We start from the raw sequence: 24,209 nt of genomic DNA, 5'->3' as shown, positions 1-24,209 counted from the left end.
ACTTTTCCCCGCTTAAATTGGATGTTTGAATTCGCAGGACAACTCTAAATACATATTTAGACCTACCATTATGCACCTCATATTTTTATTGAATAAAAGCATTCAGAAATTAAGTTAAATATGTGAATAGCTAAAATTTATGAAGAAAATTGTAAATGTGAGCCTTTAAAAGTGAAATTGTCTTTAATACATTTAATTGTTTTATTTTTGTTCTTCGTTTAGCCCATAGAGGGCGTCAACTTTCGAAAAAATAAAAAAAACGAAAAATCTGTAAACGCTATGGCATCATGGTCTTCAAATTAGAAAGACAAAATACGCAAAAAGAATGCAATAATACTTTTTGAAGGCACAAAGTTCCACAGGATCTAAGAAAAATAAGTTCACTTTTGTTTTTTTGCTACCAAATAATTTTGAGGAGGGAAGAGATTATCTTGGACATCCTTAGACATATACAGATAGACGTGGGCCATAGGTTCTCTTAAAAGGTAGATAAGCGTTTCACGTTCAGCTTTGAGGCTATTTTCAAGAGTTAAATGGTTTTGGTCGGGTCATTTTTTGACAGTTTTCTACTCCCTAATTTGCTTCCTAGAAAATTTGAAAAAAAAAAAGTAATGAAATATTTTTCTCATGTAATTATTGCGTTTTTGCAGTTTTAAAAGAAGACCACTTGCGTATTCTATTTGTCCATCATAAGAATTCGTTCGCAAAATTCTCCCTCATTAAGTCTTTAAGCGGTATTGACGAGATATCTAACAAGAAATGTTGAGATAGAACAGCACACACAGATGAGGGAAAGACGCATTGTTCGTTATTTTATGCCGTTCTTTCTTTCTCAACTTTTCCCCGATTTTGGAAAAGAAAGAATGCAATAAATGAATGCAATAATAATAATAACTCAAACTGAAATTGACAAAAAGCATGGAATTTCTCAAGCTTATTATTGAAGCATTATTAAAAAAAATGTTGATGAAATTGGAGATTTGCGAAAGAACTGAAATTTTCTGCATGAGAAAACAGGAATAGAAAATTCAATTTAGACGATATTGACTGATTTCTATTGCAATTATTTCATACTGAAAAGCAAAAAATGCATCAATCAACCTCGCCATGATTAGTCAAAAAGCATGGGAAATCGCCAACGATTGTAAATTACGAAAGTAATACAAAAACATACAATATGATAATTATAATTTTAGCCATTTCTATTTATTTTATCCCCCAGCATTGCGCTAATTTGCTTTTTGAATTCATTTCGTCCTATATATGTCACTGTAGGTCCCGGGGGGGGGGGGTCTAATTATCCCTCGTGTTCAGAAAATGACCGTGGTGTGACATAAATGATCAAACTAGCTGCCCTAGTCACTGATATCACGCTATATAGTCTAGCTGCTTTTACAGACCGCATAAGTGAATCGCAGCACATTTAAAGTTCACTCAAATGACCTGGGGTGCTTTTCCAAATCACTTCAGTCACCCGTGGAACATTTACAGATCACCACATCACTTAAGTGACCCGCGAAGTTCACTTACGAAGGTGAGGTATTTCGTCAATGTAGCTGAGAGGCTTTTTGGTAGGTCATTTTGGTTCCTAATTGAAGCCTAAAAACGGGGAAAAAATAGCAAAAACGGTTTAATATACAATTAATATCCAGCAGTTCTCAAACTGTGCTCCACCAACATTTGTCGGGGGCGCCGCGGAGCCACCGTCCTGAGAAAAGTTTTTCCGACGCGATCCTTTGTCAAACTACTCTGGGGAGACGCGGATAATCTTTGATTAGGGAAAGGGGCACCGCCGTGGATGGCAAAAGTTTGAGAAGCCATCGAATTAACTTGCACTCGAATGTTTCGTCAGCACTATGCGCCTACAATAAAGATGAAAAAATACAATTTTTTAAAATAAATAATGAATATTTATTTATTTTACCTCACAGAGAAAGCCACATTTTGTTTCATTGGTGCTTTCTTTCATTAACATTTTGTAGAAAGAAACATTTTGGGAAAGCAGTTGTTTTACCACATTACATTTCCATGCAATGAAGTAGACACTTTTACGGGAATGAAAACATCTAACTGAATTATATTAATAAACATATTTAAAAATATTGTTGCCCCACACTTCTCTAATTTGCATATACCTAGAGCTGGTATCTTGCAAAAGAGTGCCGGGAAGCTTATAAACAATCCCTACATTGCTAGCTACATTGTAGAACTTTAGCGCATCGTGATTGGACGAAATGAGTAATGAACCATTACGTCACTCATGGTGAAATTTTTGCTGGCGACGTTCAACAATAGATACATTTATCCCGTTGCAGTAATGGTTATAGTACGAGACCCACGTACCGAATGTTTTGTTCGATTTTGTCTGAAACCCATAAGAATTTTTTGCAATCATTTACTGATTTAAAAAATATTTCCATTTTTGTTTCTGATTCAATTAAATGCTGTTCACGTGCATCGAGAAGACAATAATAACGGCTTGCGAAGCCAGCGCCCAGCTATCATTTACTGATTCAATAAAAAAATGATTTCATTTTTCGTTAATGAACTTTGTGTGAAATTCAGTTTCTCTCAAAACTCCGCCTCTCGTGACGTCTTGCTAGCTTTTTTGCTCGCAGTAACCAATCACCGGCGTGCTAATGCTTCCTGTGTTACTAAGAGACTACGGATTGTAATTACGTTGCGGCGGGAGAATCTCTTCCGAACCATTCATATCATTACTTGTAGTGACGCAGTTGCTTTTGCACTCTTCATTTACGCTTTAATTTTTCGAAAATAGTTTTTGTTATAACTTGTTAAACACTTTCGAAATCAACTTTGAACAGTTGTATTTACGCGTTACGGAACTTTATTATCAGTTAGCGATTGATAACTATGGATCACTACGTGAATATTGCGTTTCATTGTCCTCATAGTCGTGTAAGCTGAAGTCCTTTGGTCAGGGGCAGTCACAATTTTTGCTATAGCTGAATATCAAAGGGAATCTCCCCATGTGTTTATTTATGTATACATAGGCTCTTGCAAAATAATCCCGAACTTCCTCCGTTTCCCGAATTCGAATATCTCACAGAATATTGCAGTTGGAAATGTGGAACTTTTTCTGTTGGCCTCAACAACTTTCTATTTACGTATTACTATACGTATAAAAATTTAGACTTTTCATTTTGTGACACACTGTATTCTCACTCTCAAAACTGGCACAGGGTAATTTTTGAAAGCCTTTTGAGCATTTTTGAAACTGGAATCATACCTCTACGACGGGCGGTTGATGAAATAAAGGCCGCATTAGCACTTACAGAATACCTTTCGTTGATCAATACATTTACACAGTACAATACCTACTCAAAAACACACACATCACGCAGAACCCCAGGAGACTGTAAACAACGCGTCAAATTTTCTAGTTTTTCGGGTTAATCCAGTGACGGATTCAACTTCGACGAACTAGTTCAAACTATATATAATTAAATAATTCATTGAATCGAATATTAATCATACTTGAAAACTTTAAATATCTATTAACTTCTATGTAGATAATACTTTTGTTGAACAAAACATTTAAAAATTATGACAAATATACAGTATTTTTATTTATGATTTATTATGGACCTAGACTTGCAGGGTCTCTGAGTGGCCAAACTGTTTTTAGTACATTCAATCATTTTATTTCATTTTGGTTCATTGTTATGCCAATAGAGGACGCTAAATTTCAATGAAAGTAAAAAATCTCAACAAAAAAAAAGTGCATAAAAGCCATTACTTTACATTCTATAAAAAATCAACTTACTAATTTCATTCATCTTGAAATTAGAAGAATGATCGCGGAAAGTGTAATAAATTGAAATTTTTTAAAATGCAATAAAAAACGAAAAAAAAAAAACTAAAAATGAAATTGCCAGAGAGTATGGAGTTTCTCAAGATAGAAAGTGTCAAGAATTAAGAAAAATGTGGATGGAATTGGAAATTGGCGAAAGAGAACGGAAGCTTGATCCGAAAAAAAGCAAAAGGAAATCTGATTTCCACGGTGTCGACCCAATCTTAACGTACACGCTTTTGGCAAAAAATTTGGATGATCTCTATTTGACGTGTCAGCGATGAATCTGGTAAAATGAGCCTAACTGCACGTTAGAAAGACAAAGACGGAGGGGAAAAGATAAAAAAATAAATAGAAAAAAATTAAGAAAAAATAAATATAAAAGGAAAAACAGTATAACAGATAAGTAGATAAGAGAGTACTTAGTATGTTTCTCTTTCCCCCCCCCCCCACTCTACGTGTCCTCTTTCGCTCTTACATGTAGATAGTAGGAAGATACATTATATGTTGGGAAAAATCATTAACATGAGTATAGAGGGCGCGGTAGCCCAGGTCGATAAGATACTCGCCTAAAGTATCAGAATGTTCAGAGGTGTCACGAGTTCGATACCCTGTTCGTCCTTGTCAGAAAACTTTCCTGACACAGGGTACAGCAGAAACGGCGACATGACCACAGAAAAAGATTGCTACCGCAGGGAGTCCCCCATCAAGGGGTTAGCGCACCAACCTCTCGATGAGTAATAAAAAAATAGGCTGCAGCTCGGAATCAGCAATAAATTTTAGGTCCCGGTCTAATTAGCCCTCGTGTGCATAAAATCACCGTGGTGCGACAAAAATGATCAAATGATCAATATGAGTGTAGAAAGAACGGGGGAAGAAAAAGAACTTCTGTTCACATTGAGTTACAATAAAGCTTCGCGATGGTAAGGAAAGTGGAAAGAAAATACAGAGAACTCTCTCTCGATTGAATGCGTTCCACTGGAGTTTGGAGGAAATATTTCGCGCGTGATTGTAAAGGAGGTTAACGCATTGCAAACTACCGTATTCTTACGTGTATAAGGAACCCCTGATTTATTAGGGTTCTTTTCTTTTAGGCTGGAAATTTGGAAAAAGGTTCAAAAAATATATATCAATTACATTATGCATATGTAAGAAACCCTATTATTTTTGAGACATTTTTTTTCGGCAAAAATGGGGGGGTTCCTTATACACATTAAAATACGTTTAAAAATACGATTAAAATATAAGATATTTCACAAACTACACTAACAGCGTGAAACGCGCGACAATTTGAATTTTTCCCCGCATTACCGAATACCCCGCCTATTCGGATAGCATGGGCTGGAACGGTTCATATCAGTTCAAACGGAGCCGACAGTCGAGAAATCAAACTGTATAAAAATCCTAAAAAAGGCGAAATTTTTCGAATTAGTGAGAATTCTCCTCGATCCAAAGCACGAATTAGATTCGTAATCTGCCATTTAATTCGATCGCGCCTCCACCTACTTGAATAACCTCTAATGTTATCGTCTTCTTAAATACAGGAGTGGGGGGGGGGAGACCAGGCTATCATTCCACAAACGACACAAAGCTGCCACGTAACACTTGAATTAGATTATGTCACTAAGCACTTAGAGTTAAGAAGCCACTCCAAAGGACATGAGGTCTCAGCGAAAGAGATCAGGAGTCTATTCAATATTACGGATGGTAAACTCTCTGTTTCCGCCCCCTCCCACACACACACACACACACACACACCGCACGCACACACACTATATATATATATATATGCTTTAATACCTGCGACTATATCTTTGCTCCAAAGACTATGTCGTATTGGGCCACGTTACTAGTACGGGGGCCCAGCGATCCGATCTAATTCCATTGAGGGCTAATTAACCCACCATGGTCTGATCTAGTCTCTCTCTCTCTCTCTCTGCGTCTCCCCTCTTCAGGGGGGACCCCCCTTTTACCTCCCCTAATAGATGGGAACGCTGGGATCATCCGCTTGAGATCCCCCCCATTCCTTCCTACCCATCCCAGTTCTTACCCACTGATGAATTGGCGATTGGATTAATTGCGGTTGGAGCCTTATAGTGTATCACTTAGTTAAACCATGTCGATCCTTGTCCCACACGCTCCCGTGTCAACCCATCCCAACATTTCTGGGTTCTCTCCCCCTCACACACACACACACAAACCTCTCGAAGGATGAGGAGGACGCAACTATTACAATTGCCAGACTGTGTCCGTTCGACCAGACTTAATTCCCTTGTAATTAACTATATGGTGTAGAGGCTATAGTAATAAAGACCGTGTGGGATATACACGGCGGTAGTAAACAGAAAGGAAGGGTCGATGGTGGCTTCCTATAGATAGATAGATAGATTTCTAACCCTCCTTGTATGTATGTATGTACAACCAGTCCTACCGAAAACTGTCCGCTGCTTTAACTAATTCAGTCCGCTGGGTTCTACATCCGTAACGATCTATGTTTCGTTGTGACACTACTGACCATGTGTGGCACTGCAATTTCCGATAGGTAATTGGTTAGATTAGCGGTATGTTGAAAAATGAGAGGAAATGTGAAGAATCACTTGACGTGTGGCGGAAAAATACATACTACACAGTTATACGTCGACTTGCGAATTTTTTCGGTTAAACGAAGATTTTTTTCTGCTTCGGATAACGGACATTTTCGTTTATATGAATGAATACGCTTACATAAAAAAGCTGCGTCATGAGCTGAATTTATCCCTTTAAGCGGCATTGACGAGATATCTCGCCTCCTTAAAGGGATCTTATTTTATCATTGATAAGCCCAGATATTTTGTATTAACTTCTAAATGAAACATTCTTCCCTATACCCCTTACTTTGCACCTGTTGAAATTCGGAAGAAGGCCTACTTCATTAAAAAAAGATATATTTTATAGGGAGTTTCAGTAATTTGTGCTGTGCCGCTTAAGGGTTAAGAGCCGATCAAACATTATAATACTGTCTCTCTAGCCCAATTAATTCATGTTCACTTCGGAATCTTTTTCCAAGTGTACTTCTCTTTCTGAAAGTTTCTGAACCTTTTCATGTAAAATGGAAGATTCAGCTGATAGAAATGCGATGAAAAAAGAAACCTACCTGTCGAAAGCACAGCAATAAAGGGACTCTATTTGACCTCTCCCCCCCCCCACAATATATTTTCTGAGGGGGCTGTACACCCCCTCCATTTTTAATGAATATACAGTTCAATGCGTTCCTTCCCTCCTCCTCTTGCGCACTGGCTTGTGTCCTGTATATACGGGTTGACTTACTCCCCCCCCCCCTAATGTTTCAATCATGTCGGCTCCTCTGGAGCCTGTGTTTTAAGAGCATGCGTTCCTTCAGCGCAAAGCACGTAGTATCAAACTGAACGCTCAGGACATTGTAGATCATCTTTTCCATCAGCATGTATCAGACACAGAAATTGTCTTACCAAATCACAAAACAACGTTTCATTATTAGTGATTTTTCTGCCGTTGCACATCTTCTCCCCCCCCCCCCATATAAAGGAGACGTATGGGGCCTTTCTGGAACTAAGAAAGAAGCACTGCGACAGAGAACCCAAAATTTTTATGTTCATTTATCCCCATTATCAAAGAGTGGTTGGTCACTGATAATACAGCATCATTTGCGCTGTTATAAAAAAAAACTGAACATTTTTTTAAGATTTAGTCTCATTAGTACGAGGCTTCTGCATGCGCCTGGGGCCTCCGGGACATACCCAGGTAGACGCATACGTTAAGAGGGCCCAGCAACTATGGCGATTTCTACCTCAAAACTGAGCGACCCTTTAATTTGTTTTGCATCAAATGGAATTTTTTTTTTTTTCAATTCTTTCCTTTTCCATTTTCATGTTTTCTCTAAATTTTGAAGACAAATACAAATACAACACCACAACAGGCAAAATGCCCAACGAGGTGGCTGAGAAAAAGATGCCCATAAAAATATGGATGTCATATATTTCCAAAAAAATATAGCAACCCAATTAAAAATGCAATTAACAAATATTATAATCAATAAATACACATGATAAAATACCATACAATGCCCATAAAGAATACTTATGGTTGTCTTATAGTTGTCTTATAAGACTTTACTACTTATTTTTTTTCTCAGAAATGGCAAATTAGGCATTCATGCGGGTGTTATTCATTTTATAAAATGATATTGTCACGTCCTTTTCATCGTTTATTGACAATGTTTCAGAAAATGTTACAAGTTTTCATCATTGAGATATGATTACAAAAGCGTATCAATTCAAAATTTTCGAAAGATGAACGCGAATTAGCTTTTACTCCTTGTATTTTTTAAGGAACGTGGATAAGTGTTCCGATTGTAATTTAATTAATAATTTCTGGTCAAATAAATATGATTTTCATTCCTTGCAATACATTTCTGATGGGTCTTGATTTTCTTTAATATCATTATTATGATTACCGGAGTAGTTTTTAGCACATATTTATAAAAAGTATACTGCCGTCAATATGACCCTGTCTTGGGCTTTTTTCGGAATTCCCCGAGCTTTAGATGGAAGGAAAAATTTAGGCAAATCTTACAAATTATTATGTAATTAACTTAAATTTATAATATTTCAAGACTAAACTCCTTTGAATAACGAGAAGTTAGTTTTACGTGCATGAGAGCAACAATGGGAGAGGGGTGAAATAGCGATGTCATAGCTTACTCCGCTTACGGGGTGATATTTTTGCGCTCCTATGAGTGACTCATCTATGAGGTTTGACTGTATACCAACTACGTACACTACTTCACCAAACGCAAACTCCTGCCACAGCTATATTTTGGCCGCAGTTAAAAAAAGTGATGACAACAGCACGCGGTGTTCCCAGGTAATATAATCCTACGTAATCTGCAATGGCGGTTTCAAGATTTAATTGATGTAGCTGGGGGACAGTGTATATCATATTATATTCGTTGTAAGGGAAAATCTAATAGTAATACGGTGCTTTGTGCTTTTCGTGCCGTAGCTATCTGGGCAGTTTCCAGACCCCCACATCTCTAATCGAGGCTTCTAGGCCGAGATATTTGGCTAGGCTCTTCTCTAGCAAATGGATACAGAGAAAAAAAAAGTAGTTTTAAGATTTATCTTAGGCCGGGATTAAACTATAAAAGTTGGATAAAAGCTCTTTTAAAAAACTTGAAAAACGCAACCAATAAGCGTCGCTTTTGTAAAAGTCATTTTACAAAACTTGAAAAAACAACCAATAAGCCTTTTGCTTATTGGTTTAATTTTTCAAATTTTATAAAAGAACTTTTATAGTGTAATGACGGCCTTGGCTATGACCATAAGGCTAGAACCTTGCCAACCTGGTAGGTCTTCTACAAATCTGGTCTTATCCATCATTTTGTACATTTTTTATTAGCTTTTGATTGTAATTAGATGCCTTTCCTATTTAAAACAGCCCTCAGGCTATATCATAATTTTAACTCCCAACACAGTTTACGCTTGGAATCAATTTCTAATTCCATCGCATGAAATTCTTGACTTCCAAAAAGTGACAAAAAGTCCAGCCCTTGGTTTGAATGATAATTGATTTATTGTTGTCTTTGTCTGGCCGTTCCGAATCGGGTGTATATTGTAAGTTCCTGTGTGATAAGCCCTAGGATAAAAGGGTGACACGAGAGAAAGTGACAGAAGCTGGAACGCGGATCTCAATTACACAACATCACACTGGTCATTTTGACACTTTATTCCCTTAAAACCTGAAAACATTAAATCCGGTAATGTAAGTGATGATTCTCACAGTGGGGGGTTGCCCAGAGGTTGGGTTTGGGCTACCGCATTACTTATGGGCCACTATACTTCCTTTATTCTTCGCATCTGCCCTGTACAGAATTTGAAACGATCATTGGGTGTAAATGTGTGGGAAATTTTTTCAGTGTTTTTAGCACGAACACGAATCATTACACAAAACCCCGAAGTATGACGTCAATTCGAAATGCCTTTCCGAATTGGAGTTTCGATTTAAATCTTTCGATTACTAGGTAACGCCGACGCGGTAGCCCAGGTCGATAAGATACTCGCCTAAAGTACCAAAGAATGTTTAGAGGTGTCGCGAAATTCGACACCCGGTTGGTACTTGTCGGAAAACTTTCCCGACACAGGGGTACAACACAAACGGCGACACCACATGACCGCAGAAAAAATTGCTACTGCAGGGAGATTCCCCCCCCCCCACATCGAGGGGTTAGCGTACCAATCTCTCGATGAGTATAAAAAACAAGCCTGCCGTTCGGAATCGGCAATTAATTGTAGGTCCCGATCTAATTAGCCCTCGTGTGCAGAAAATGACCGTGATGCGACAAAAATGATCAAATGCTAGGTAACGCACAGTGCATGAACAGCCTAGATTGATAAATTAACTTGAACAAAAACTTGCTTAGAGTCGGGATTGTACTATAAAGGTTTTATGAAAATTCTTTTATAACCCTAGTAAAATGAAGCCAATAAGCGTATTGGTTACATTCGAGCGAATGTAACAGATGCGCTTCTTGGTTGCGTTTTCCAACTTTTATGGAACATTTAGATTTTAATACCGTCTTAATACAGGTGTGTAAACTCAAATGACTTCATTCAACCTTAAACTTTTGAACTATTAATCATAGATACATGCTCTTCTAAATTTCAGTTTTTTGTAGTTTCAGTTTTACGAATTTCCTTTGATCATTCGTTGTTTGTATTTTGGGTTGCCATAATAATAATCGCCATCTATAGTAATGTATATGTATCACCTCGCGTTGGATAATTTGCCTGTTGGGTCCCTGTATTTGCATAGAAAATGTATTTAAATCCGGAGTCAATCCTCAGAGTTGATCCTGAGTTGAATCCTAAGACGTGTCATTTATATCTGAAGGAGCGTTCGTTATATGTAATAAAATGTAAATTTAATGTTTCCATCTGGATCCGCTTTCACCCATAAGTTGTAATTGGAAGCTTTTAGTCTCGCATCTAATGAGACAGACATAAATGTGTATGTTTCCAAGGGCATAAATTAATAGGCATATTGAATTCTAATAATCATGATTTTAGTACTTTTCAGTGCACTTATTTCGGCGAGATTTCGCGCGTCATTGAACCAGCTAATGAGATGAACAAAGTCAAATAAACATCCCGTTCGAGAGAGCTGAGCATATTTTCAATAAATATTATTCAGGATTCAAAATTAGCACCCTGTATAGTAAATATATAAAATAAAGTTTCACCGTCGTACCCTAATCCAATATTGGCGCGGGTTTCCTTGTGGAACCCCAAGGCTTTTGGATGCCTCCAAATAAAAATGAAATGAAGATCTCTATCTCTCTCATATTGGTAATTTTATAATGTAAACTTCAAATTAATGTAAACTTTAATTAAAAACTTTAAAATAATCCTTTTAAAATCTTCTTAAAAGTCTAAATTTTGAACACTTATTTCCCCTTAGCTTTATAAATCTAATTGCTTTATTCAAGAAATATTAGTGACATATTATAGCATATTTTATATAATTTTTCAGGAAGAAAACCTATCCCCATTCGCTCCAAGCTCTTTAAACTGATTAATGTATCAAAAAAGATATCAGAAAATAAGCGATTATATGCAAATATCTGCTCAAGAGCTCTGATAAGCTCCTCCTCCAATAACTGATAAAAACTGAAACTTATCTGCAGCTGTATATATATATATATTTTTTTTTTCGTAACCACTTATGTATGATTATTCAAATTAAATCATTTACTAACATAAATTATTTGAGTTTTAATTAATCACATACAACGAGGCCCGTATTTATAGACTTTTTACGCTCCCCCTGGTAGACAAAAATTTCAGTTTCATACGCAACCATATAAAATATTGTCACTTTGTGCAGCTTTAGGCAGACCGTCTTTAAAAAATTCTGCTGACTGGGGATTACTTTTTTGCTGGGGTCCCCTTCAGCTGAAATTTCATATATTTATAGATGGGAATTCGGCATTCGAAAGATATACAGAATGAATGAAAGAAGTAATTTTCCCAGATTGAGATGGCACTTCAGAATTAATGAAAGAAATAAATTCGGGATAAATGAATGGAGATAGTTTTTACGATTAATGGAAGAAATAATTTAAGAATAATAATGAAAATTCTGATTTAATAATAAAGTCTTCAAAAGGTGCGTCTGTTTGACTCGTGACCCCCCAAGAATCCCGTTGGCCAACCTCATCGGCCGCCCGTGTTACTCGTGCATAAATACGCCCTATGCGTAAAACATTATGCAGATTTGATTTAGGCCGGGATTACTCTATAAAAGTTTGACAAAAGTCCCTTTCTAAAACTTAGGAAAAACAGCCGATAATCGTAAAAATTACATTCCTTTCAATGTAATCAATGCGCTTATTGGTGGCATTTTTCAAGTTTTATAAAAGAACTTTTATGGTGTAATCAGGGCCTTATAGTTACACTTCGATGACCTATCTGTTTTTAGACGACATTTTTCCTTTAGCCCTTTCAAATCCCCGTGCCGCAAAGATGTGGTTTGCTTTTCTTCACTGTAGAGTTTTTGCTTTTGACCGCGGGGAATTAAGCCCCGACTTAAAGTATTGTATAAGTTTTGAGTTAGAAATGTGGTGAATATGAACTTTTCGAGAAGAGGGGACTTTCATCAGATGGTGACACCTAAAGTTGAACTTTCCGGGTTTTTTTTTAAGATATCTTCTAGGAGAACGATGTCCCCGGGGAAAGTGTGATTTACTTCATAAAATTTAGCAATAAAATTCTTTAAAAAAATTGCATATGAAGATGAATGTACCCTGCATCATCTTGGCTAAAAAAATCCATTTTCAAAAAAACAATTGAAAATTTAAAAAAAAAAAGAATGCTTGGGTCTGAAACAGTTGAACTAGAGTCATCTTCGAAGAGTAGATCAACTTTGTCCAGGGATATTAAAAAGTCGCCAACGAATATAAGGCAAATACAGCAAAAATAGAAAAACTCCTAATGCCTTCCGACACACAATGGGAGTCGTCCTCAGAGGGAAAAAAATATTACCCCACCAATCATTCAGACCATTACCCATCTATATTCGGGAGTTCAAAAATATATTAGTAAACGACAATAAATCAACCCCGTCGATCGCAATGCCATTGCTTGGATTCATTACGAGCGGGAATTCTAAGAAAATTCGAATTGACCAATCAGGTAGCTCCATTTCGCAAGCGCCGAATCAGGACGCTGCATTAGCCTTACACGCAGGCTCTGAGCTTCATTCTGACCACGACGTTCGAAGTGAACAGACGTACTTTTTTTTACTACACTCAACAACCGAGAGTTAAGATTTGGTATCCAACCCAAGTGGGATCTCGGTCAGCGTAATTAATGGTCGAACATTTTTTTTTCTCTCCAGACGACACACATTGTGCGTCAAAATGCATTAAGGAGTTTTGTATTTTTCGTATATTGCCTTATTCGCCAGTGACTTCTTAATAGAGTCGTCTCGTTTCGATCAATCACTAAATAATTTCCATACAACTCCGATTATTATAGACGGTCGGTGCATACGTCCGTCTCCCAAATACCGCATCTTTCGTTGACGCAACACATATAAAGTACGTATATTAGTACTCTAATTTAAAACAAGGTTTGAAAAATTTAAACACCAATGTGTGGTTTTTTGGCGTCAAAAAACTGCTTCTCGGTATGAATTATCCTTACTTTGTCAAAAATATGTGTTCGTAAAGAACACGCTAGATAATAATTGCTCTGAATCACGTTCTAACACCATAATGATAATCGTAAACCGACACTTATTATTACTACGAGAGCCGAAAATTCGTGTATATGTTACGGTAAATGTGATAAATGCTTTTATTATACATAATAACCGATCACTATGCATAATCGCCGAGCACTTTGGTAAGTTTGATAAATTTCCCTAAAATTAATCCTTTTTACAGGTGATTATGCGTAGTACCCAAGTGGTTTTCGCTAACGGACTCGAGGCGACCACCGATAGACAGCGCCTTCACTTCCAACCCATCTCACTAATGGCAGTAAATTGCAATATAGCGATATGGCCAGAGATGGTGTTTGGTGAAGTAGTAGTACCCAAGTGGCGTTGGTAAATTTGATAAATTTCCCTAAATTAATCACCTTTACAGGCAATTATGCATAGTACCCACTTTTCGTTGATTAATTTAATAAGTAATAAAATTATTACTTTAACCGAGAAACGGTTATGCATAATCCAATCCCCCACCGTGGGGTTGGTAAACATGATAAATCGTATTATATGATATATTATACATGATAATGCATACATGCATTGTATCATTATATCGGGGTATGATAGCAAAATTGGTCATCATTATATCGGGATCCGACTGTATTCATCATACATACTTTCTTTCTTTTAAAACGAGCACAGCTCAGGTCTATCACCATCTATGAGCGATTTACTACCTAATGAGTTGTGCCGGAAGTGTAACTGTGTGTGTTACACAGTTGACTGTTACTGTTACAGTGTACCTAACAGTCTGAGTGCGTATGCAGTGTTGTGTTGGATTTTTCAGTGCCGCCATCTATATTTCAGAAGTGAAGTGAGTGATGTGTTATGATTGAATTACATTTGTACTGTTTGTAGGTCTGTTGCTCTCTGTGGCGGGACTTTTTAAAGGGGAGATCGGCTCGCATTCGCGCCTTCAAGTTGGGAACCACAGAAAACCCACTTCAGCCGACCACCACTGTGGTGACTACATCACACATACTATAGACCAGAAGTCTTCATCCTTTTTCTAGTAGCGAGCGCTACCTTTACCCATCACCAAAAGAAGAGCACCCTTGCGTCAAGTTTGACCATACGAATGCTTAGAATCAGGGTGAATTCAATCCTTTGATGCAATTTGTAAAAGGTGTTCCATTGGAGCGTTGATCAAGTGCTCGCGAGCACCAAATCGGACACGAACGGCGAGCATTCTGGGTGCTCGTGAGCGTCGTGTCGAAGATGCCTATACTAGACTCATGTGGATTTTTTTTTTCATATTTATCAAATTTACTAACGACGCGTGGTTATTTGTGCATAATCACAGGTAAAAGTAATAAATTTATCAAACTTACCAAGAAGATTGGTAAGTGTGCATAATAACCGGTTATTATGCATGATAGCCTATTAACCATATTTACCGTAGCATATCCACCACAGTCGTGATAGGCTATATTAAACAAAAAGAAAATAACCGTAGAGAAACCTAGAAAAATTGTCCGATAACAGTGATTTGGAACTGTTCACTTGAGGTTCCCCAAACAATGGTTTTTTCAACAATGCAGAGAGATGTTTATTCATTAAAATGTATTATATTATGTTTTGTCATGTTATTATATTATATTTTGTTCGTTACTGCTTCAAGTATTGGGAGGAAACATAGGGATATTTTTCTACTTATCTTCGCTGCCAAGGTCACTTATTGGACCAGTTATCTACGGTTTAAAAGCTAATTTTGAATGATTGTATCTAGATCATAGTTGAGATTCAATCTCTTCCTCTCTCCGCCCCTTTCAAACAAACCTTGACATGTGTTGATCCATCAGCATCCTCGCTGGTTGTTCTCAATTTTTTCACACCTGTGATAATCAATTGCTCCCTTCAGGGAAATAATAACATTTTTTATCGTTAATTTCTTAACAACATAACATCAAATCACTACATTCGACTCGATGTGATATTCTTGGGAGCCACGAAGCACACTTTGGGAATCATTGCGTTAAGGAATTCAAGCAAACCCCCCTTTCTACATTGCTTCTTGTTTTCGAGTAGAATTTTGAAAACAAAATTACTTTCATATATTAGCGTGTCTAATCGGTAAATTAACTATGTATATTATTAGCATGGCAAAAATGAAATTGTCCATTTAACTGTTAAACAGCCATAGCAGAAATCACTAAACTCATTGTGAAACGTCATTTTTTTCTTATGAACTAGGCTTTCTTCCGAGTTTCGGCGGGTGCAATGTAAGCGAGCTTTGAGAAATCAGCATGACAGAATATCAGGGCCGCTGAAATGAAAGACTTTTAAAAGGACGACATCAATGCCAGTTACAGCGTTAAGCGAATGCTGATTATAAAATTTCAAATTTATTTTAAATTTCGTGGCTTTGAATTTAAACATTTTGGTCTTTATCCTCGTGTTACACTGTTTAAAAAAGATTTGAGGATAATTACTATAAGAACTTGAATTACGAGACATTAAGCATTTTTCATGATTGTTATTTCAGTATGAAATATCATGCTTCATGTCGAAAAATTAGCTCTCTAGCTCATATAATAATTATGTACTACGTGTAAAAGTTTTGCTTGACACTCACCTTTGAAAAGCGATTCACCAATATACTCCGAAGCTCTGGTTCTTCTGTCATATGTAAAATTCGGGTGAGTTTGGTCCGCTTACGTTGGGGCTCGATCCGAGCACCGTCGATTGCGCGCATTCCCTCGCTTGGATGATGGCCAGCTGTTGCTTGAGATAGTCCCTCTCCTGAACGATCCTCTCTCTGTCCTGGGAGATCCTCTCGCGATCCTGAATGATCCGTTCCCTCTCCTGAAGTGCCCTGTCCCGTTCCTGTTGGAGTAACTGAATCCGGTCTTGCGTCTGCTGGAGCATCTTATTGTCCTGCATCAACCTCTCGATCTGTTCCTTGAGGTATTTGTTGGTCTTCTCCAGCTGGAACTTCATGGCCATCCTCTTCGTCCGACAGTTCTGCGCGTAGCCGCGGTTTTTGAGGGTCCTTCTCTTCTGCTTCAGCTTCTTGACGACCTCCACGGGGTACCCGTGGAGCTTTCGGTTGAGATCCCTAACAGAAAGCGAGATCAGGGCGCTGTCGGGCAGAACGTTCTCGACGTAGGACATTCCCTCGATCTTCGCGGTTGACATCTTTGCTGTCTGGTTGCTGGTGTTGCTGGCCTGGCTGAACGCCGGGGATGGAATATCGGCGAGCGAGTCACAGTCGTCGCTGGCAGAAAACGAACCGGAACTGGACGTCGGCACCGTGTCCGCAAAGTTCGTGATGCAGTTTATCCTCTGCTGGTGGTGATGGTTCTGCTGACGGTGGTCCATGTAGTGATTCTGCTGGTGATCGGTCGTGACTATGAGTTCGCTGTAATCTCTTTGCACCCACGAGTCCATCTCGGATTCCAGGTGCGGTCTGAGATCGAGAGGCTCGTGCGTAGGATACCTTATGTTCTGCGCGAGCCACGCCATGCTGTTCTCGTCCAGGAAATTGGCCGTGGCTTTCGAGTCCATGGAAGCCTGCTGCATGACGGGGCTCGCGGTGTTTTCCACGGGCACCGCCGAAGCGAACGGAGGAGATGGCGGGAATCCCTGATGGTTGTAGTGCTGTTGGTGATGGTTGGTGCCGTTCTGATGCTGCTGCTGGTGGTGGCTGTTGCTGTTGTGGTGATGACTGTGTCCGCCGCAGACGTCTGGAGTCGTGCCCGGTGTCGCGGCGGCGGCGGTTAGGATTGCGGCGGAGCGCCTCCCGCCTGGCAGGGAGCCTACTCCTACCGGCGAGAGCACTTCCAGCGGAGATATGAACTGATGGCTGCTGCCGCCGTTTTCCATCAGAACCCGGGCGTCGTGCACACCGACTATCCTATCGAGTTCGCATTGCTTCTCCATCTCCTGCTTGAGTTCCGCACCCAGAGTTATCAGCTCAAAATCCTGCACGATATTTTCAGCCATTGTCGCCATCGATGAAGCCTTTAATTTAGTCACTGACAACGCAATGTTTTTCTCACACAGTCCCGGAGAAGAATTTAAAAAAAAACCAAAACAAACTTTCACTGTTTCCTTCGATACGTCGACGGTGAGAGATTTGATCCCATTTCCGCAGTCCTAAAAAATGATAATGGCTCTGGAATTAGTGCAGCAATTCCCGTTATCACGAGTCAGTCTGAACTTGAACTCAGACAGTCCTTATCTCTATAAAATGAGACACACACACACAAAAAAAAACGAGACAGTGTATCTTTTTCACTCGTTTTCGGTCTGTCTTATAGTAAATTTGTTCTTTTCCTTGCTTTCTTGAATTTCGACTTCCGCGTGTTACGAACACGTGTCTTAAGAAAGAGACACACGCAGACCCTCCCCACTCTTGTTGTTGTTGTTCGTTCCTTTCCTCAAAGGACTCGAGATAGGGACTAGATGTGCCGCACGCCGGCGCTCTTTCAAAAACAGCGGCTAATGTTGTGTGTGAGTGTGTGTGTGTGGAATTTCTCTTGGCGTTCGGATCGCGTTTAAACGGTGGGCAGAGGAAAAAGGATCGTCAGAGGATGCGTGAACTCTCTCTCTCTCTCACTCACTCTCTATACTCTCTCTCTCTCAGTGTGTGTGTGTGTAATAGTGAGGAAGGAGTGGCTCAATTCGTCCTGTCACTCAGTCACCAGCGCCACTCTTTACGGAAAACTTTGTTTGCAACAAAGTTCTTTTTCCTATCCGAGAGAGAGAGAGGCGGAGGACGTGTTCAAGAGTAGAGACGGGAACACACATACGTATTATATGCGAAAAAGCTCTTGATCATGATCACATATTTATACGACTAGGAAGTTCTGATCTCTGCCAATCAGGTGACGAGATCTTTGAAATCGTGCCCGGCCCCCTTTTTGTTTTTCACAGTCCTAATCTATCGTTTGCCCTCCTCTATCCTCATGTGTTCTTCAACCGATTAGAATTTTTTTTCCTAAATCTTTTAACAGGTGATTTTTTCCTTTTCCAATTTTTTTTTTTTAAGCGTATTGAAAAAACTTCTTGATTAAAAAATGCTCATCTCAACGACGGAACGTCACTCTAATTTCTTACGAGGAACTGTGTAAAAGGCGATGTTCTTCAACCTTTGGTCCACGGACCGGTGGGAATTTTCTGCCTGTCCGCGAAACATTTCTCCCAATTCCTGTTAGCTGCCGCGTAGTTTTAAATTTAATAAATAAAATAAACATGCTGTTTGTGAATTATTTTTCCTTGTCCGTAATTTATTTGTTATTTATGTGCTTATATCACCAGTCCGCAAATTATTTCTATTTATTTATTTATTGCCATTCCTCAAACTATTCTTAATATTTACGAATTTTTTTATCTCGTCCGCAAATTGTTTCTCCTGTTCACACAGTTTTTGCCGGTCCGAAAATTTTTTCCCCTATTCATTAATTTATTTTAATTTTTTTTACTTGGGTACAGATTTATTTTTCTTATTTATTTACGTTTTTTTTTCCAGTCCCCAAACTGTTCCTCGTACTTACGTATTTTTTGCTAGTCCGCAAGTTATTTCTTCTATTTATGTATTTCTTGCGGTCTGCAAAAAAAATACTCTTCCTCCTCTATTCTCATGTGTTTCTTCAACCGATTGGATTTTTGTTTTATTTCTGAATCTTTTTAACAGGTTAGTTTTCCGATTGAATTTTTCAGTTCTCTGCCCACTATCTTTAAATTTTGTAAGTACATTAGAAACTTTATTAGTTTCACATTAGAAACATATTAAAAAAACTCCTCTCAATGACAAAACGTAATAGGAATTCATCTAAATCAGTGAGGTCGTCCATTCACCCCTAGGGAATAGCGGGGCATAGCCTGATTTCACTCTGATTTCTTCTAAGAAACTGTCTTTTAGACAATGTTCTTCAGCGGCGGTGCCGGTCCGTGAAAACTTTCACTTAATTCATGTTAGCCGCTACATAATTTTGAATTTAATAAATTAAATGCAGTAGGCATATTGTTTATTAATTTTTTGCGGTCCGTAATTTATTTTTGTTATTTATGTATTTTTTCCCACGTCCGCAAATTGTTTCTCCCTTTTTTTAACCTCCGATGTATTTATTTATTGCTAGTCCTCACACTATTACTAATATTTATGATCTTTTTTGGCTCATCCGCAAATTATTCCACTTGTTCGTGTATTTTTTTACCGGTCCACAAATTATTTTTTCTATTGGTAGTTTGTAAATTATTTCTCCTATTATGCATTTTTTTGCCGGTTCCCGAACTATTTCCCATATTTACGAATTTCTTTTGTTGGTTTTCAAATTATTTCTCTCATTTAATTTTTTCTGGTCTTACCGGTTCGCAGTTGCAAAAAGGTTGAAGAACATTGGTCAAGGAAGTCCTTGGTTTCCTCAGGAAAATACAAACTGAAAAAAAAAGCATTGATCTAAATTATTACGATTGAACTCGTTAATGAAGACAGTCAGAAAACCGAAATTTCGTCTTTGAAATCGTGCCCGATCCCCTTTTTTACCCATGCGAGCCCGTATCCCATTTGAAAAAGCCTTTTTGCAGAGAGCATGCAAACCTTCAACACGATACTTTACATAACATAAAAATTCAAGCAATTACCATCTTCATCTCAAAATACACAAGGCAATGGCACCACCAGCAATACCATGACATAAGCAGTCTGACGACAAAATTGCGTTAAGACAACGCATATACAATCGCACACAATACGCATTAGAAATTTCGCAGCACAAGAATTTGTACGAGGTGCATGGACACTAAATTAATAGTCCTAATCTATCTAGGTTGCAGATAACTGGTGTGAACGATTACACATGAAACAGCGTACTCACTACCGTGCCTTTTAATTTGGTGGATCTATTCGCTAGTTAATACGTTAATTCAGAGTGAAGAATCACCTCGCATCGACGTCAATGGATACGGAATTAGAGGTCACAAAAATTTTTTTTAATGTTTTTCAAAAAGTGTTCCGTGTTACTCGAAAGGACCCCGGGTTCTTTTTTCGGTCTTTTTTCTTTCTGTTGATTATAGCAGAATGTTTTTCTATCATGATTTCCAAATTTGCTCTTGCTTCCCCGCCTCATTTCTATCAAGGCAGTGCTTTCAAAGGAAGCTAGCCGATTAGTTTTGGAAATTCGGAAGTTCTCCTCTTCACAGTTTGAAACCCCCGTACTATACAGGGTGATTCAAAATTCAATGTACGAAATTTTAGGGGTATGAAACACAAAACGAAACAGAATCACATAGGAATGTATTACCCGAAATCCCAGCCTGATGAACGGAGATGCAGAAATGGCAAGCCATTAATGGGTGAAAAAACTATTTATTTAGCGGTACTTTACACGAGGACAGTAAGTGTACACATTATGTTTCACATCAAGTGCTCAAAGTTTTTACCATCCACAGTTATGTCACAACGCGCGACGCATTAATTGTCGAACAATTTCAAAACCACTCGGCATTTCGCGGGCGTTTTCAGCTGCGACGGAGATTCTTGTGACGAGGTCGGTGTCACAGTCAACGAGGATCTCGTAGACCAGTGTTTATCAACGTTTTCAGCCCGTGCCCCTTCCCCCCCCCCTGGACTACTGAACCAGACATGCACCTCGTCCATATTCTCCTGCGGAACTTCTAACGAAATGGTACGTGTTGGAATGTGTGTGTGTACGCGTAGTGAACCTTCTGTAAAGTTTGTTTCTGTGTAACGTTTGTTATGTGTAGTGCTATCATCTGTCACACCCTTTGGACTATATTTCCTTCTCGTGCCCCCCCCCCTCAGTCTTATCCAGCACCTCCCCCCCCCAGACTTTTTTTACTTATTGAACTACTTATTCAGCCAGAACTAAATTTATAATGAACAATTTTTTTTTAAATACGGTCGATCTCTGGAACTCTAGGACAAGCACGGATTCACTTTTAATCTCACCCAATAGGCGAATTATATGGGGAAAATGGGTCTCTGTAAAATATGGAAAGATTTAATGAACCTATGCAATAAATCAATCCTCTCGACACAATGGGTCCTCACCATGGATCCGTGCCTATCTTGGCTGGAGCTCAGTGAGCTTCCTTCATGTGTGGTTCTAAGCATGACAGCCTCAACATCATGGGTCCCCAGGAAGAGTATGTTCTGGGACCCCATACTTAGCTCGCATATTTGCATACTTACACTCAGAATCATATCACCAGATCTCATCAATTAGGCCCTATGGACATGAAGTCCCTGGCTATGAATATCACATGGTTTAAGGTTGCCCTGGTACCATAGACAACTAGATTCTGAAAGTAGTCACATTTTTGTCCATCATATATCACTTGGAATCTTTATACTTCACAGTTCTCTTGTGGACCCCCTTCACCACTTGTCGTGTCTCTCCTTTCGTCTGATTTTCACCAGTGGCCCCCCCTAGAACATCCCAGGACCTCAAGGGGGGCATAAAGCCCCCAGGTTGAGAAACACTGTCTTAGACCATGGCTTTCAGGGTCCCCCCCACAAGAAAAAATCCACGCTAGATAATTTTTCCCCCATTATTGACTTGTCATTTCTACATCTTAGTTTATCCTCCCGCTGATCTCAGGTTGGGGTTTCCGTTCATATATTCCTATGTGATTCTGTTTTGTGTTTTTGTGTATTTTCTACTTCCCCTAAAATTTGTACGTTGAATTTTGAATCACCCTGTATAGAGTAGCTTTGGAACAATCTGCCAATAACAAGAGGTCTTTGGGTAAGTGTAATTATGTAGAAGACAATAAAATGTGAAAATAATTATTTCGCATTTTCATCATGGTTTTTCCCGACTGCGATCTCCATCAAATGATTGGTGCATTCCTTTATTTAAAATAAACTATATATAGCGCTATTCACAAACGCAGCCGTCCCTATAGGCTCCCCGATCTGCATGATTCGGCTATTCTTTACGTTTTTAATTTAAAAAAAAAATCACGTGTTTCAGCCCGCTATATTTTCCGCTTAGACAAGGTGAATCGGAGCAGTCAAAACTCTACTAATAATAAAGAGAAAGACTATATGCATCCGGGACTCACACACACGTCACGTTGTTTTGTCTGTAAGTGAGTCACGTGTTAGTACACAACACCCTAATGAGCTGTCTGGCCATACTGCGGCCTTTACAAGGCTGATCTAAAGTAGGCAGACCAATAACCGCCCATAATTTTTTTTTTTAACGTCTGATTCCTTCATTCACAAAAAAACATCACGGGAAACATTTCGATCTTTCTAAGTGGGGAGAGAATTTTTTGAATAATTAAAAACCTAGATCACAGACTCCGGCAGTTTTGTTTTGGCTGGACGTTAATTGTGGGAACTGAAGGTGTTAGTGGAATATGGTCATTATAACCAACGTATGATTCATACATACCGTATTAGCTTGCAAAGTTCGCTGACATGTTGGATGGCTACCTCCATCCCAATGCTTGCTTACGTGTCCTTGGTTGCGTCCCTCGAAATATTTTCTCCAAATCAGTTCGTCGTCCGGTAAAACAGAAAAGCAGCGTTAGTTTTTATTATGGCTACGGATATTCGATGCCGGTGTCTTTATAATCACCCAAAGACATCACGTCGTTTTTGTAATTCGTAATGAATGTGCGAGAAGAAAAAGTGTCGATATATAATCAGGATCGTACTCTATTATTTCAGATCATATACTGAGTGGAAACTTGACCTCTTCAAAAACTGTTGTTGCTCTAACTCCTCCTTTCAGTGAAATACATTTTTCCCCTCCCTATAACGCAAGAATCCACCAAAAGTGGATACCTAGGTTTTTTGTGAAAACAGGAAAGAAAATTACTCCATTTAGATTATTTTTATATGTTTCTTAGTACAAAAGATTTCCAGCAAAAACGTGCTTTAGTGATTCGATAACAGAGGTGATGTGGGTGGTGCTGTATATTGAGATTGTGGGCCGTCTATGATTGAATATCAGTCATTACAGTAGGTAGCGATTTTCCTACAAGGAACAAGTATTTGATACCTCGTTTGTTTCTCGTTTTTACCGTTCATATCCGACATTTTAAAAATTATAATAAGAAGGAAATTATAACTAATTAAAATAAAAGTATAAATGCAATGATAAAAATAAATCGTTGTCATGTAAATTATTTGGTTGGTCATTTTAGTTGTAATTGAAGACAAAATTAAACAATGTTTTCGGAACAATTAGTTCCAAACAAATGATCTAACATGGTACTTTAGATTACCGCCAGGATATAAGGGTAAGAACAAGCATCGTTTTTTATTTATTTTTTTAACGAGGGATTTCAAAACTTCCTCCATTAGGGCACTGTTTATATAACTTCGTAGAAAAAACTTTTGCGTCGGAACGAGATGGGTACTCGAGCACCCTTTTTTGGCATGCGTCCAAGCACACCTAAATTTATTCAAAATCATAAAATTTTTACATGAAGCCGACACACCCCTGAATTTAATCCTCTCCATTCAAACTAAGAATGTAGCACTATGCATAAATCAACGACGTGGACTGAAACATTTATCAAATAAAAATTACAAAATGGAAAATTGATCCTCAAGTGCAATATCTTGTCGAAAAAGAGCATAGTACAGTAAAACCCCCCTCTTAACGGACACCCCCTCAGATGC

The 24,209-nt window shown here is 38.5% G+C and overlaps 1 protein-coding gene across 1 annotated transcript in view; it reads right to left on the bottom strand.

The window, feature by feature from the left end:
* Positions 1–18,368, bottom strand: part of LOC149070553 (uncharacterized) — a 28,870-nt gene extending 10,502 nt beyond the window's left edge. Inside the window, exon 1 of the mRNA XM_089249030.1 lies at positions 16,179–18,368. Coding sequence (XP_089105156.1) covers positions 16,226–17,557 — 1,332 coding nt within the window. The 5' untranslated portion in view covers positions 17,558–18,368 and the 3' untranslated portion in view covers positions 16,179–16,225. The remainder of the gene's footprint in view (positions 1–16,178) is intronic.
* Between the last annotated feature and the right edge of the window lie 5,841 nt (positions 18,369–24,209).

This window comes from Pholcus phalangioides, unplaced genomic scaffold (assembly GCF_987345545.1).
Source record: "Pholcus phalangioides strain wild (caught in Gottingen) unplaced genomic scaffold, Ppha-v1.0 ptg000021l_1, whole genome shotgun sequence".
Taxonomy (NCBI): domain Eukaryota; kingdom Metazoa; phylum Arthropoda; class Arachnida; order Araneae; family Pholcidae; genus Pholcus; species Pholcus phalangioides.
Note: the sequence above shows the minus strand (reverse complement) of the source record. Positions and strands in the feature narration are given on the sequence as shown.